The 13,413-nt window shown below is 53.7% G+C and overlaps 5 protein-coding genes across 5 annotated transcripts; 3 read left to right on the forward strand and 2 right to left on the reverse strand.

Moving 5' to 3' along the window:
* Nucleotides 1–1,023: 1,023 nt before the first annotated feature.
* Nucleotides 1,024–3,273, forward strand: JN550_010178 (uncharacterized protein; the record flags this gene model as incomplete). The annotated part of the gene is made up of 3 exons (XM_049308404.1): nt 1,024–2,331; nt 2,392–2,966; nt 3,033–3,273. 3 exons carry the CDS (start codon nt 1,024–1,026, stop codon nt 3,271–3,273), a joined length of 2,124 nt encoding a protein of 707 aa, XP_049167918.1.
* Nucleotides 3,274–3,846: 573 nt separating this feature from the next.
* On the forward strand, nt 3,847–4,701 carry JN550_010179 (uncharacterized protein; the record flags this gene model as incomplete). Its single annotated transcript, XM_049308405.1, has 1 exon — nt 3,847–4,701. One exon carries the CDS (start codon nt 3,847–3,849, stop codon nt 4,699–4,701), a length of 855 nt encoding a protein of 284 aa, XP_049167919.1.
* Nucleotides 4,702–5,182: 481 nt separating this feature from the next.
* On the reverse strand, nt 5,183–8,069 carry JN550_010180 (uncharacterized protein; the record flags this gene model as incomplete). The annotated part of the gene is made up of 2 exons (XM_049308406.1): nt 5,183–5,291; nt 5,359–8,069. 2 exons carry the CDS (start codon nt 8,067–8,069, stop codon nt 5,183–5,185), a joined length of 2,820 nt encoding a protein of 939 aa, XP_049167920.1.
* Nucleotides 8,070–9,743: 1,674 nt separating this feature from the next.
* Nucleotides 9,744–10,956, forward strand: JN550_010181 (uncharacterized protein; the record flags this gene model as incomplete). Its single annotated transcript, XM_049308407.1, has 4 exons — nt 9,744–9,770; nt 9,836–9,858; nt 9,920–10,400; nt 10,468–10,956. The coding sequence occupies 4 exons, from the start codon at nt 9,744–9,746 to the stop codon at nt 10,954–10,956; spliced, it is 1,020 nt and encodes a 339-aa protein (XP_049167921.1).
* Nucleotides 10,957–11,238: 282 nt separating this feature from the next.
* JN550_010182 (uncharacterized protein) lies at nt 11,239–13,183 on the reverse strand (the record flags this gene model as incomplete). The annotated part of the gene is made up of 4 exons (XM_049308408.1): nt 11,239–12,017; nt 12,118–12,420; nt 12,465–12,971; nt 13,045–13,183. The coding sequence occupies 4 exons, from the start codon at nt 13,181–13,183 to the stop codon at nt 11,239–11,241; spliced, it is 1,728 nt and encodes a 575-aa protein (XP_049167922.1).
* Between the last annotated feature and the right edge of the window lie 230 nt (nt 13,184–13,413).

Below are 13,413 nucleotides of genomic sequence, written 5' to 3' on the forward strand. Positions count from 1 at the left end.
GGTCAAAGTAGTCCGTTGTTAGTGTGGGCGGCACAGCCAGATAGTGCGACACAGGTTTGGACGGCGGCACGATGCTTAAATGCACTGCCACTACCTTAGTCTTGGCAACAATGTTTTCAGTGTATCGCACGGCTGAAGTGACCGCGGCTCTCTGGCGGCCCAATGAACAGCGACTCTTCGAGTGGTTAGCCCATGCTTCTCAATGAGAAAGAATAGCCCGGCATATAATGGTCGCTCATCTCTACTCTCATTTCCATAAAGGCTAGCTAAGGTAAGTTCGACCACGAGCCATTGCCAACAGAGCTTTCAGCTACCAGGTTGCCCATGAGCACAATATCTTATATCAAAGGTCTGCCGCAGTACAAGCCGGGTCTGGGTGCTCGCTCTGGGCGTTCGTCAGTGAACTCGAAGACTGCAAGAAAAGATTAAGTTGAGGAAAACAATTTGGCATCAAGTATTCGCATAGCTCAATAAAAACAGGGAGTTCAGAAAAGGTTTGCTCATGTAATGTATAAGATATTGTATTTGCACGAGATCCTAACCGTCCCGTTGAAATACAACAATCACAGGGCCAACAGAACTTAGTTCGACACCATCGGCACACAGTATAAAGATACTAAATTACAGGGGTGATTAATTAGCAGTTCAACGGCATTGCTCAGCTTTAGCCTCCTCACCACTGCAAAGGCTTATGGTAAATTATTCCCATCCCCTGTTAAGTATGGGGCGCACTGAACGCTGTTTACCTCTCCAAGAGGGGTATTCCGACTAGAGTAAGCGTCGATCCGCCAATCATCAGATCAACTACAGATTACCCAGACCCCGCTGCATCTTAATAAGCGGGCATGAAAAGCAAGGAAGACAATCCCATGTGCAGGAAATACCTCATCCCCCGACTCTCCCGCTTGGCCGCAAGTCCTGAATTAAGTGTGAGCCTCATCCTTGGCAAAACCATTAACATACCAATCAGTGGGCTATTTCGAACAATCGCAAACGTCACAGCTTGGCGTGGGCCTCTTCAAGATGGAACCACCTAGACCAGTGCAAGCCCCTCCTTTCTTATCTTATACCCCTGCGTCCCTCTCCGCTGCGACTAAGCGCCTCATTGCCGCTGCATCCAATGTCTGGGACCAAGTAGCTCTGATCCCCCCCTCCGAGGCCACCTTCGCCACTGCTATTCAACCGATTATTACCGAGGAGAACGAGCGGCTCACGGAGTTGCGGATTCTGCAATTCTTCTCAAGTTCATCCACTTCCAAAGAGCTCCGTGATGCTTCCAAGGAAGCGGGTATAAGGTTTTCGCAAGATGCTATAGAGCGACATTCACGCGATGATGTATTTGCCGTCATCGATGCCGTCTCAAAGAGGCCTGACGTCAAGTACCTTCCCCTTGAGTCCCGTGTATATATAGAGAAACTCAAGAAGGAGTTTCTTGCAAACGGGTCGGGTCTTCGTGGCAATCCTGAGGCTCGAACTCGTCTGAAAGAAGCGAATATTCGGCTCGTTGCTCTTGTTAAGCAATATTCGGCTAACCTCAACGGCGAATCGGGCGGTCTATGGCTGTCACCGGACGAGCTGAATGGCCTTTCGCCTGCAATCCTGGAGCGATTCAAGACCAAAAACGAGGATGGCAAGTTGTGGGTCACTTTCAAGACTCCTGACAAGGTTGCGGTAGAGCGCCACGTACAAAGTATGGCTGTACGTCGAAAGTACCTTGATGCTTGGGAGGGTCGCGTTGCTGATGCCAACGGCCCGTTGCTGGATGAAATCCTACGACTCAGACGAGAAGCAGCGCAATTGCTGGGGTATCGAAATTTCGCCGACTCCAAAAGCAACGATCGAATGATGTCAACGAAGGATGCAACTGATTTCCTTGCTGCTATCTCAGATCCCTTGCTTGAGGTTGGAAAGCGCGATGTTGAGAAGCTATCAGAATTGAAGAAGGTTCACTTGAAGGAACTATCACCAACCAATGAGGATGACGGTCCTTCGTCCGCCAGTACCATCTTCCGTTGGGATTCTAGATATTACATGAACATGATGATGGCTAAGGGGTTGAAGTTGGACTCCGAGAAAGTATCCGAATATTTCCCTTTCCAGGCCGTGCTTGCTAAGCTTTTTGATATATTCTCCCTGTTATTTGGAATACGTGTGGATATATTGGATCCGGCTTCGGAGGGCATTACCACCTGGCACGAGAACGTGATGGTCATGTCTGTCTGGGATAGCAGCAAGGGAGATAAAGATGGAGAATTCATGGGATATGTTTACATCGATCCATATCCACGTGAGGGAAAATACGGTCACGTAGGACAATACGGATTGCAGCCAGTAAATCATGACCCCCATTGCTGAGCTACCAGAAACAGCTAGGGCTAACAACAATACTAGGGATTTCTGCGGTTAGATGGTACTAGACACTACCCCGTGTCTTGCTTGATGCTCAACTACGCACCCCCGACAGCCAGCCGGCCTTGTCTACTCCATTTTAGAGACGTCGTCCAGGTCTTCCACGAGATGGGCCACTCAATGCACTGGTTGGCCTGTCGTAGCATGTACGCACGGTTTCACCAGAATACAGCTCGCGACTTTGTAGAACTCCCAAGTAAGATGCTCGAGCACCTATTCTATGACCGCAACATCATCCGAGCCGTCTCATGCCACTATGAGACGGCGGCTAAGATACCGGAGGCACTCATTGACGCTTTAGTCACCACGCGATATGTCAACGCCTCGTTAGGCAAGTTGAGTGATCTGGTGTTTGCCAGTTTCGACATGGCTGTTCACACAGACTGGCAACCAAGCGAAGCGGAACCGAATCCATCAGTGTTGCTCGACAAGATACGACGGGAGAAGAGCCCACTCAAAGGCCCGGAAGACCTTGAGTTGGAGGACGGTGTCATACAGTCAGCGACAAGACTTCGCTTCTTGAACGGGTATGCTGCGAGTTATTATTCGTACCTGCTGTAAGTTATGAGGAACAATTCACATATCGAGATCGCCGTGCGGCGCTAATAAAACCATTTACTCAGCTCCGATGCATTCAGTACGGACTTATTCCAAGCCAAATTTCAGCCACTGCTGACTTCAGATAAATGCGAAGATTGGTCGGAAATCATTAATGCGAGCCTTCGCGCTGAGGGTAGGCGCTATCGTCACGCTATCCTCGAGCCGGGGTCTAGTACAGGGTCTGAGCTCGAACTGATCAAGAAGTACCTCGGAAGGGATCCTGATCCGAACACACTTGTTGATATACTTGCAAAAGATTCATGAACAGAATAGCTTGTAGTTTCCATAAAAGAAATGTTGTGAGCATCACCAAGCAACATAGCCATTGTTTTTTTCTCTTCTGGAACTGGTGTATCCGGTTGTTTTTGCTCGGGCACTTGGGTTGATGATGTCTTCAGTATAGACTCAAGTTCGGTACTCTCCCTACGCGGGTGTTTTGGAGACTGCAACTAGCCAATTACTTTGGGGAAATGGTCGGCAGAGTTTGGCATGAGTTGCCTCGGCTAAGTTAGCGTCTTTCGGGAAAGCCTTGGAGTCACGGTCTTCCCAAGTCCATCAGCAATTGGAGGGGCTTATACCAGTTTCCCTTGCCTAAACTTCTACTCGCTCTTGTGAATGTAATACGGCAGTAAAACAAGCTTTGTAGACTCAAACAAGTCCTCACAGCTTCAGATTGCTGGCATGTACGTCGATCTTGGAGCATCTGACTAAGGCGCAGACACCTACGAGCAGGCAGCTGTCAACACCGGGCATAGATGAACTGGACAAACGTTAGCGTGGAAGGCTTGCTATACCACATTCCTTTCACTTATAACAATACTTCCAGTAAGAATGAACATGGCATCAATAAACGACCTACCAACCGAGACACTAGTCTTGATCCTTGAGTATCTGTACCTCACGGATCTTCAAACCTTCATTACATCACAACGAGTGGCGCGGCGTTTCCGCAGCGTGACCCAAGACATACTGGCCAGGCCCCCATTCGTTGACCTCCAGTCGCCCCCTGGCCGTCCCATGATCGAGCCGCTCCTGGAGTCCAAGTTCCGCAGCCTGTTCAAGGCCACCGACTGCTTTACAGCCGAGGAGCGCCAGACGATGGTCTGGCCCACGCTCAACGGGGACCACACGCTTCCGTTCCGGCGTCTGCCCTGGGCCGGCAGTGCTCGCTCCCGCGCCGCGTACCTGCGCCCGGACGCGAGCTGGCGGCGGTTGGGCACCGCGACCGCCGGCCGGCCCCCCATCACGCACCTGGCCGTGGTGCGTGGGTACCAGTCGTCGGAGGACGACGTGGTGGAGTACCACAGCGTGGCGCTCCCAGCGCCGGGGAGTCTCACCATGGGGCTCCTCTACGACGTACTGCTCAGCGACGGCGCAGGCCACAACACTGATCAGTGTGGGGACTTCGGCGATGAGACGGGGGACTGGCAATTGCTGCCGGGGAGGCGGCTGCGCGACCACGACCTGCTGCAGGAGTACGAGTGCTTCGTCCTCGAGGACCCAGAGCTGGTGGACGATGGGCCCGGTGCCGCCCAGTGCGCCATCTTGTACGTGCAGGGAGCGGCCATTGACGACATAAAAGAGTCCGTTAGGGCAGAAGATGGAGACGAGTGGCAGCCGTCCATGATCGGGTCAAGACCTAGATTTTTATCATGGGGCGAAGAGAGATTTAAGTGGGAAAATCCTGCTTAGCTATGTTAAAAACCTGGGAGATGGTCGATAGCAGGGCGATGACGCGTATTCACTATGAGTTATGATTTCTCAAGAACCGTGTAGTCTTGTTGAAGATTTTTATTTTCATTTATTTATGCATCCAGTTACTGCTCCGAGGATGATCTCAGCAAGACAGTATCATGAAGATGGAGTACCCATGCTTCGCATATTGGTGCGTGCCGAGTTTCGCCGTTGAAGGTAATACACGGACCTCGGGCGACACTTCGTTGAGAAGGCCTATGAAACACCATCCTAAGGGATCTATCCGATTGACCCAGCCATTGTTGAACGCCTTGCCTTGTCCTGTAGGGTGACCGCGTAGTAGTCCCGGTTGACGAGATGGCCTCTAAGAATGAGGCCGCAGCGGTGCTATCCTCCCTTATTCTGGTAACAAAGGGGCCATTGGAACAAACGCCTGCCTGTCTTATTCTAATGATTCGTCTAAGCTTTATGTCCGTGTCTAAAACAGACCGTCTATCTTGCCGGTCTCGGTATCTACATCTACATTTAGATAACCTGGGGCTGTGGGCAGACCGGGAATCGTTTGAATATCAGCTGCGAGAGCATACCTGGAATACGTGTCAGTAAATACAAGGAATGACTGGTCTTCTATCGCCAAAGGCGGAGTCAACTTACAGGTATCCAGCTCCAGCCGCCATCCTAACGTCTCGGATGGGGACGGTGAACCCAGTGGGAGCACCCTTCTGGTCAGGATCGTGGCTTAGGGAGTACTGTGTCTTAGCAACACAGATGGGAAGATTGCCGTAGCCTTGCTTGGTGTACGTATTGACCTTCTTCTGAGCCAACTCGGAGAACTCAACGGCGGCAGCGCCGTACATCTTCTGGCAGATAGCCTCCATACGAGTTTGCACGGATCCATCAAGCTCATAAGTCAGCTTGTAGTCCTTCGGCTTCTCGGAAGCGGCAATGACACCCTTTGCCAGATCAACAGCGCCAGCACCTCCCTCAGCCCAGTGGTTGGCCAAGATAGCATCCTCAGCACCAGCCTTGATAGCTTCCTCTCGGATGGCAGCGATTTCCGCCTCGCTGTCGGTGGCGAACTTGTTGACAGCAACGACAACCGGAATGCCAAAGCTCTTGGCGTTCTGGATATGCTTGGCCAGGTTGACACATCCCTTGCGCACATACTCGACATTCTCTTGCTTGTAAACAGGGTCGAGTGCGGCGCCGGGTGAAATAGGTGGGCCGCCACCGTGGACCTTCAGTGCACGCACAGTGGCGACAATGACAACAACATCAGGGGAAAGGCCGGATGTGCGGCACTTGATGTTGAAGAAGCGCTCGCCACCCATGGTGAAGTCGAAACCTGCCTCGGTGACAGTGAAGCCGGCCTTGGCGTGGTGATCCTCATCGGGCTCTGTACCAGTGAGCTTGAGAGCCAGTCTGTCGGCAATGATGGAGCTGTTGCCAATGGAGATGTTTGCAAAAGGACCAGCATGGACGAAGACTGGTGTTCCCTCAAGGGTCTGCATCAGGTTTGGCTTGATAGCATCTCTCATGAGCGCGGTCAGAGCACCGCCAGCACCAAGGTCGTCGCAAGTGACAGGATCGCCAGCTCGCGAGGTGGCCACAACCATGCGTCCAAGGCGCTCTCGCATATCTGCCAGGTCGGTACTCATGGCAAGGATAGCCATGCACTCACTGGCGACGGAAATATCGAAACCGGTCTCTCTGGTTTGCCCCTTTTCGGTGGGGGCAGTGCCGACGGTAATCCCTCGGAGGTGTCGGTCGTTGACATCCAAAACTCGCCTCCAGGTAATAGTCTCGGGATCAATGTCCAGGCGGGCGAACCGACGGATCTCCTCCTCAGTCAGATCATCGGGGTTGGTCTTGTCGATACCGAGTTTCTTCAAGCGTCTAAACATGACGGAAGCAAATTGCCTCTTGCCGTTCTTTGCAGGCACGAGACGTCTATAAAGAGGGCCGTCCTTCTGGGTGTTCTCGTGGAAGATACGGGTCTCAATAGCAGCGGCCAAGAGGTTGTTCGCCGCTGTGATAGCGTGGATATCGCCAGTCAAGTGCAAGTTGAACTCATCCATGGGAATGACTTGACTGTAACCGCCTCCAGCGGCACCGCCCTTGATTCCAAAGGTCGGGCCTTGACTAGGCTGTCGGACGTTGGCAAATGTGATACGGTTCAGGTGAGCTCCGAGGGCCTGTGCGAGACCCATTGTTGTTGTCGACTTGCCTTCGCCGAGAGGCGTGGGCGTGATGCCAGTAACCACAACATATTTGCCGTTCTTGCGGTGCTCCAGGCGCTGGAGCAGGCTGAGGTCCACCTTTGCCTTGTAGGCTCCGTACGGTTCAAGCTCATGGGGAGAGATTCCAACTTCCTCAGCAAGCTTGGTGATTTGCTTCGGTGCTTGTGACCTCGAAACTTCAATGTCAGAGGGGACAGGGTTCTTCAGCTTGAGCGGCAGAGGCTCGATGTGTCTCTGCTTCTGGCGGTCAAGGTAGGTGTTGGCAGAGTCAACCACGTTTTGCAGCAGCATGGCGACGGTCATGGGACCAACACCTCCAGGCACAGGTGTGATGACCGAAGCGACCTCGGAAGCCGACGCGAAATCAACGTCGCCAACCAGGCGCTGGCCAGACTGCTTGGTCGAGTCAGGGATGTAGTTCGTACCTACGTCGATGACCACGGCGCCGGGCTTCAGCCACTCTCCCTTGACGAACTGTGCCTTGCCAATGGCAGCAACAACGATGTCTGCCCGCTTCAGGTGCTCTTCCAAGCCCTGCGTGCGCGAGTGACACACGGTGACGGTGGCATCGGCGTTCTTGAGCAAGTAGCTGACGGGGCTACCCACGATGTCGCTTCGGCCCAAAACAACAGCATTCTTTCCCTTCAGCTCAACGCCGGCTTCCTTGAGCAATACCATGACACCCTTAGGGGTGCAGGGCACAAAGAGCGGGCGGCCGCCCTTCTTGGCCAGCTCGCCAATGTTGACGGTGCCAAAGCCGTCGACATCCTTGTCGTCAGCCACGGCCGAGGTGACATTGTACTCGTTGATGTGCTTGGGCAGGGGCAGCTGCACGAGGATGCCGCTGACGGACTCGTCATTGTTCAACTGCACGAGCTTGGCGAGGAGCTCTGCCTCGGTGGTGTCCTCGGGGAACTCGAGCTTCTCGCAGTCAATGTTGGCCTCGGCAGCGGCCTTGAGCTTCATGCGAACATAGGTCGTCGAGTCGGGCCGGGCGCCGACCTGGATGATCTTGAGGCTCGGCTTGTACCTGGGGTTTGCCTTCTGCTTCTCAGCGATCTCGGTGGCGAGCCGCTCGCGAATCTTCTTCGCGATGGCGTTGCCATCCAGCCGCTGCGCAGTCATGGCGGGGTAGCTGGCCGAAAAATTACGGCGGGGTGCCGATGCAGAAAATTTGGTTGATGCTGGCCGAGCTCGGCTTTGGCTCTGGTTTAGGCTCTGGCTCTGGCTCTGGCTCGATGCACTGGAAAAAGACCGCGCTGAGCTGGGCAGAGTGAGGCTGTGGGTGGGCGGCAATGTCGCACGGGATGATTGGGGTTGCGATGGCGAGATTCTAGGCTGGGCGGTGTGGTGTAGAGTTCGGGCCCAAGAAGGAAGCTGGTCGTGGGATTCACTGCCCGAGGCGCTGGACCTGCAGATCGGAGGCGGACCCGAAGAATAGGCTCGGAACGCCCTCAGGCTCAGGGAATCAGACGGTGCTACGAGCCGCAAGCCTGCAGACGAGACCAATCGCCGTTGCGCTGACATTCGCAGGATTGGGTTTGGAGATGCAGCAGTAGCAGTAGCAGTAGCAGTAGCAGTGGCCGTCCGGGATGGGATGAGTCCTCGACGAACACTGGCTGCGAGGGCCATTCTGGGAAATTTCTGCCACCAAGGTTCTATGACTCTGACTCGCGAATCCAGTCCTGTCCCTCCGCCCCTATCGCGAACGCGCCTCGACGGCGAGCTGGGGTTGCAGCTAAGAATGGCCGGAGCAACGATTGATTGACTCACTCTGGTGCGTCAATTCGTTCTCTTCTCCTCCCGAGACTACTGGTTAGCGATCCCTGGGTCACCTTTTGCCCTGTTTCCAGTGCGGCAGAGACGGTGCCCTTAACTTGGGTAGCGTACAGTCGATGACCCAGTCACTAGAGAATTGAACCTAGCGCGCGCAAACAATTGACTGCTGCTGCACGAGACCTGACGATGTTGAATCGCAAATAGAGACCAGAAAGACAGGGAGTCTAGCAAGACATGAGGAACAGCAGTATGACACAACACACAATCCTCGAAAGGGGGGAGTCAGCCGACGGAGCAATATCGGTCACTGTTGCGTTGATTCCCATGTCTGCAGAATACCCAGGCCGAGTTCAGTTGCGTAAGGCTGTGGAGAGCAGTTATCCGCAAACCCATTTGGCATGGACCAAGCCAAGTCGAGCGGGCAGTAATCAGTTACGTATTATCCAATACTGCGGGTAAAATATAGGGAAGCAAGACACCCTACGTATTCCCACCCATGATCGCGTATAGATGGGAGATGGCAGCTGGCTATGCTGCATAGGTAGCCTGCTTGCTGCATTCAGTGCATCCAGGAGACACAGGAGACACAGGAGACAGTTGAGCCTGAAGAGACCTGTCCATTCAGAGATTGCTGTCTTGGTCAAGGCGTCCTCTCAACCGGGACGAGGGGCAAAACCCAGAAATCCCCGTGAGAGATGTATGAGTCAACCTCAGGGCTCAGCGCCTCCGAGTCACAACAAGAAATCCATGGAGACGGACCAGATTATACGAGCTGGGCTGCAACCTGGCGCAGATTTTGGGCCCATTTACAATCGACTGCACTGATAAAAAGAGCCGGGGAATGGCTCTGAGGTAGAAGTACACACAGTAGACTCATGCACGGGAAATCGTCGGCTAAAGGTCCGTTGCCCCTCGTCCACCAAAATAGTGCCGCTGCCGACTTGCAAAACTCTCGCGAACTTTTGGGCTGACGGAACCGCAGAGCAGCACCAGCGCACCCCAAACAACCAACCCGCCAACATGAGACCCATCCTGCTTTCCGGGCACGTAAGTCACCGCCGACCTCCATGTCCCGCCGTCGTGAAGATGAAAAATGCTGACGCCCTGCACAGGAACGTGCCCTGACCCAGATCAAGTATGCGACTGCCCTTGACCCTCGACCCCCGACCCCACCATCCGTACTGACCGCATCCCAGGTACAACCCCGACGGCGACTTGCTCTTCTCCGTCTCCAAGGACCAGGTCATCTGCGTCTGGTTCGCACACAACGGCGAGCGCCTGGGCACCTACAAGGGCCACGTCGGCGCCATCTGGACCGTCGACTGCGACCCTTCCAACACCTTCATCGCCTCCGGCAGCGCCGACAACACCATCCGCCTCTGGGAGATCAAGACCGGCCGCCTCCTCAAGACATGGGAGTTCCCTACCGCCATCAAGCGCGTCGAGTTCAGCCCCGACGGTAGCCAGCTGCTGGGTGTGACGGAGAAGCGCATGGGACACCTGGGCACCATCGTCGTGCTGAACATCAACCCCGACGTCGACGCCGAGCAGAGCGACGAGAAGGAGCTGACCATCGTGTGCGACGAGAGCAAGGCCACAGTTGCCGGATGGAGCTACCTCAGCAAGTACATCGTCGCCGGACACGAGGATGGCAGCGTCAGCAAGTACAACGCCAAGGTAAGATCAGGCTGATATAGTACGCATGACGTCGGGAGAATGAGGGCTGACACCGAGTTCCTCACAGACTGGCGAGGTGGAGGACAACCTCCCCGTTCACGAGCTTAATATGCAAGTTACCGACCTCCAGTGGTCCCCCGACCGGACATACTTCATCACCGCCTCCAAGGACAAGACCGCACGTCTCATCGCAGTTAGGGACCTGCAGATTCTGAAGACGTACCCGTCCGATACGCCCCTGAACAGCGCCTGCATCACTCCCAAGAAGGACTACGTCATCCTGGGTGGTGGTCAGGCTGCCATGGATGTCACCACAACCGCCGCGCGCCAAGGTAAATTCGAGGCCCGTTTCTACCACAAGATCTTCGAGGACGAAGTCGGCCGTGTACGTGGCCACTTCGGTCCCCTGAACACAGTCGCTGCCGACCCCAATGGCAAGAGCTACGCCAGTGGAGGAGAGGACGGTTACGTGCGCGTTCACCATTTCGATAAGGGCTACTTCGACTTCCAGTATGAGGTCGAGAGGGAGCTGGCAAGAAAGCAGCAGCAGGCATAAGGCCTGGTTGCCGCGTAGCGCGTCGAAGTGGGTGGTGGATCTGGCGTTGGTTCCTTCTCGTGTATGTAATGCATCATGGCCGGCGTTCGATAGGGATGGGCTGTTTTTGATTTTGATGATCAAAAAGAAGGCCTAGATAATTCATGTTTTCTGGCAATCAAGATACCTGATGAAGCTTACGACGAGTACCACTCCCATTTCAGTGATGACATTTTGCAACTTAAAACAAACAAGAGATGTACCTCAACCGTCCAGCATCAATCATGTTCAAGATCAGAGACTTCAACACTGTAGCAAAGAATGGCCGCCTACCGGTGCTGGTGTTGTGGGTAGGTTCAGAATCTCGTCATCCTCAAACAAGCCCTCCAAAGCCCGAGATCGTGTGGGACTTGTCAGGAGAATCTTCATTGTTGCTTTCATTTCCTGCCGGTAGAGATCTACCAGACAGCTCACTACCTCACGCATCTCATTTGCCCGCTTCGGTGGTGTGGTGAAGAACGAGACCCCATCCACGATTAGGAACACAACGGCACTTGACGGGAGCTTCTTAGCCAATAGACCGAAGGCACTGCATGTACTCTGAGCGCCGCCGTTTTCGGTGCGATATAAGCACTCTTGTAGGTCCGCGGAGGAGAAATGGGGATAGTGGCTGATCAGCTGCAATAGAAGGGACATGGCGAGGCCGCCGGCGCTTGCGTTCACGTCGCGGTAGTAGTTGCGGTGCTGGCTGCAGAAATGCACCAAGGGAATTATCCTCAGTGCCTCTCGGGCTTTGGGGGCCTCTTCAAGTAGAGATCTTAGCATTCTCGCGTTGGCAAATGATAGAGAGGTGTCGAGGGGGTTGTTTGCGCCGCCGTTGATCAATAAGAGAGAGTCCTCGTCAACAGCAAGCCAGGCTCTCACTCGAGGGCTCCTTTGCATCGACTGTACTCGGCTGGCATCCAAACGACTTCGTGATGCCGGTAATCCCATCTGGAGAAGTGCCTGCATGTCCTTGTCGATCAGTGTTGGATCGTACTCTAGCTCTTGCAAGACTGCGTCGGCCGTTAACTCAGGCGATTCTAAGGTCGTAACATGAGGCATCGTGTTCTTTAACAATAATGCTAAATCGGTAAAGGTTTGTCAGTTGAGCTGTGATTAGAATTTCGCCGACCCACTTACTTTTCATGACATCTTGTAGAATGGGTTGTAGGTTGTCGCGCACAGCAGCCTCTATGCTCTCGTACGTGCTGGATCGAGCGGCGACAAGCCGGATATGCTCATCTATGTCTCCTAGTTGACGGTTCATCTTTACATTCTCATACGCTATCCACTTCTGGTTGGTGGAGACATCCTTGACCTGTTTCCACATGATATGAGTTCCGCGAGCTTTGAGGTCTTTCGCTGCCAAGTTGACTTCGGCTAGCCGATCACTGAGCGTGGTCGAAAAGCTCGTCGGGTTGAGAAGGCGTTTGGCCCCGGCAACTACATGAGTCAGATAAGCGGCCACAATTCATTATACCACTTACCGAAAGTATCCATCATAAACCAGCGGAGTATGTGCTCCAATGTGAGCAACACTTCGGTATACAGCTTAGCTGTGCGGCGATGCATCTCAGCATCCTCACTGGCCAACTCGGTATACTCAACATGGTTGTTCAGAATGCGCGGTAGCCTTTCCAGTGCTTTATAGACCGCCTCTCTGTGGAACTCCTTCTGCTCGAGGGCTGTGAATACTACATTTAGACCGCCGCTGACGACGGCCCCGCCCATGTCGGTCGGGACGAGTGAGGTGAATATCTTGCCACTTCCTGCGTTCCGGCACAGAGTGCGGAAAGCCTTCTTCATTTTCCCTCTGATCCCTGAGAGCTCGCCATCCTTAGCAGAAACCTTTTCAAGCGCAGTGCAAGCCTGTTCCATTCTTAGCTGGGCAGCGGCCCAGTCACTACGTTGGCTTAATTCCATAGCCGGCATTTTCAGTTTCTCAAGACATTTATTCGCCGTCTGCATGAAGCCATTCTGTGCCTCGAAGTATTCTGTGTAATGGGCGTCGAGATTCCTTCCAAAATAGTCAGTTACTTTAAAGTCACTTTTGACATGCATTGGAACCTTGCAGTTCTTCAGGGTCGTCGCCCCGTAGCTGCCAGCTCAGAGCCTCGTGGCCAGCACCATTGATAGCATCCATGTATGCAGCCACCTCGTGGTCCACGTCGTTGGCGACCTGATCCGGCCGGATACGAGGCTGCATCATTGCCTTATTCTTCTTCAGATATCTGGATTTGCGGAGAGAGACTTAAAATCCCTACAAAAAAGCGAAATAGTTTAGTACCAGCTACTCAACTGGACTTTGAACAGGTGAGTTGGAGCAAGCGCTGTAAGAGATGCTGAACACGTATGAGAGGGGTCACGTAGGCGAACCTGAGGACGTTGATCATATTCCAAAATCGCGCGTGAGCTAGGCACCCAATAACTCTTTGC

Source organism: Neoarthrinium moseri (genome assembly GCF_022829205.1).
Source record: "Neoarthrinium moseri strain CBS 164.80 chromosome Unknown scaffold50_Wmoseri_CBS_16480, whole genome shotgun sequence".
Lineage (NCBI taxonomy): Eukaryota > Fungi > Ascomycota > Sordariomycetes > Amphisphaeriales > Apiosporaceae > Neoarthrinium > Neoarthrinium moseri.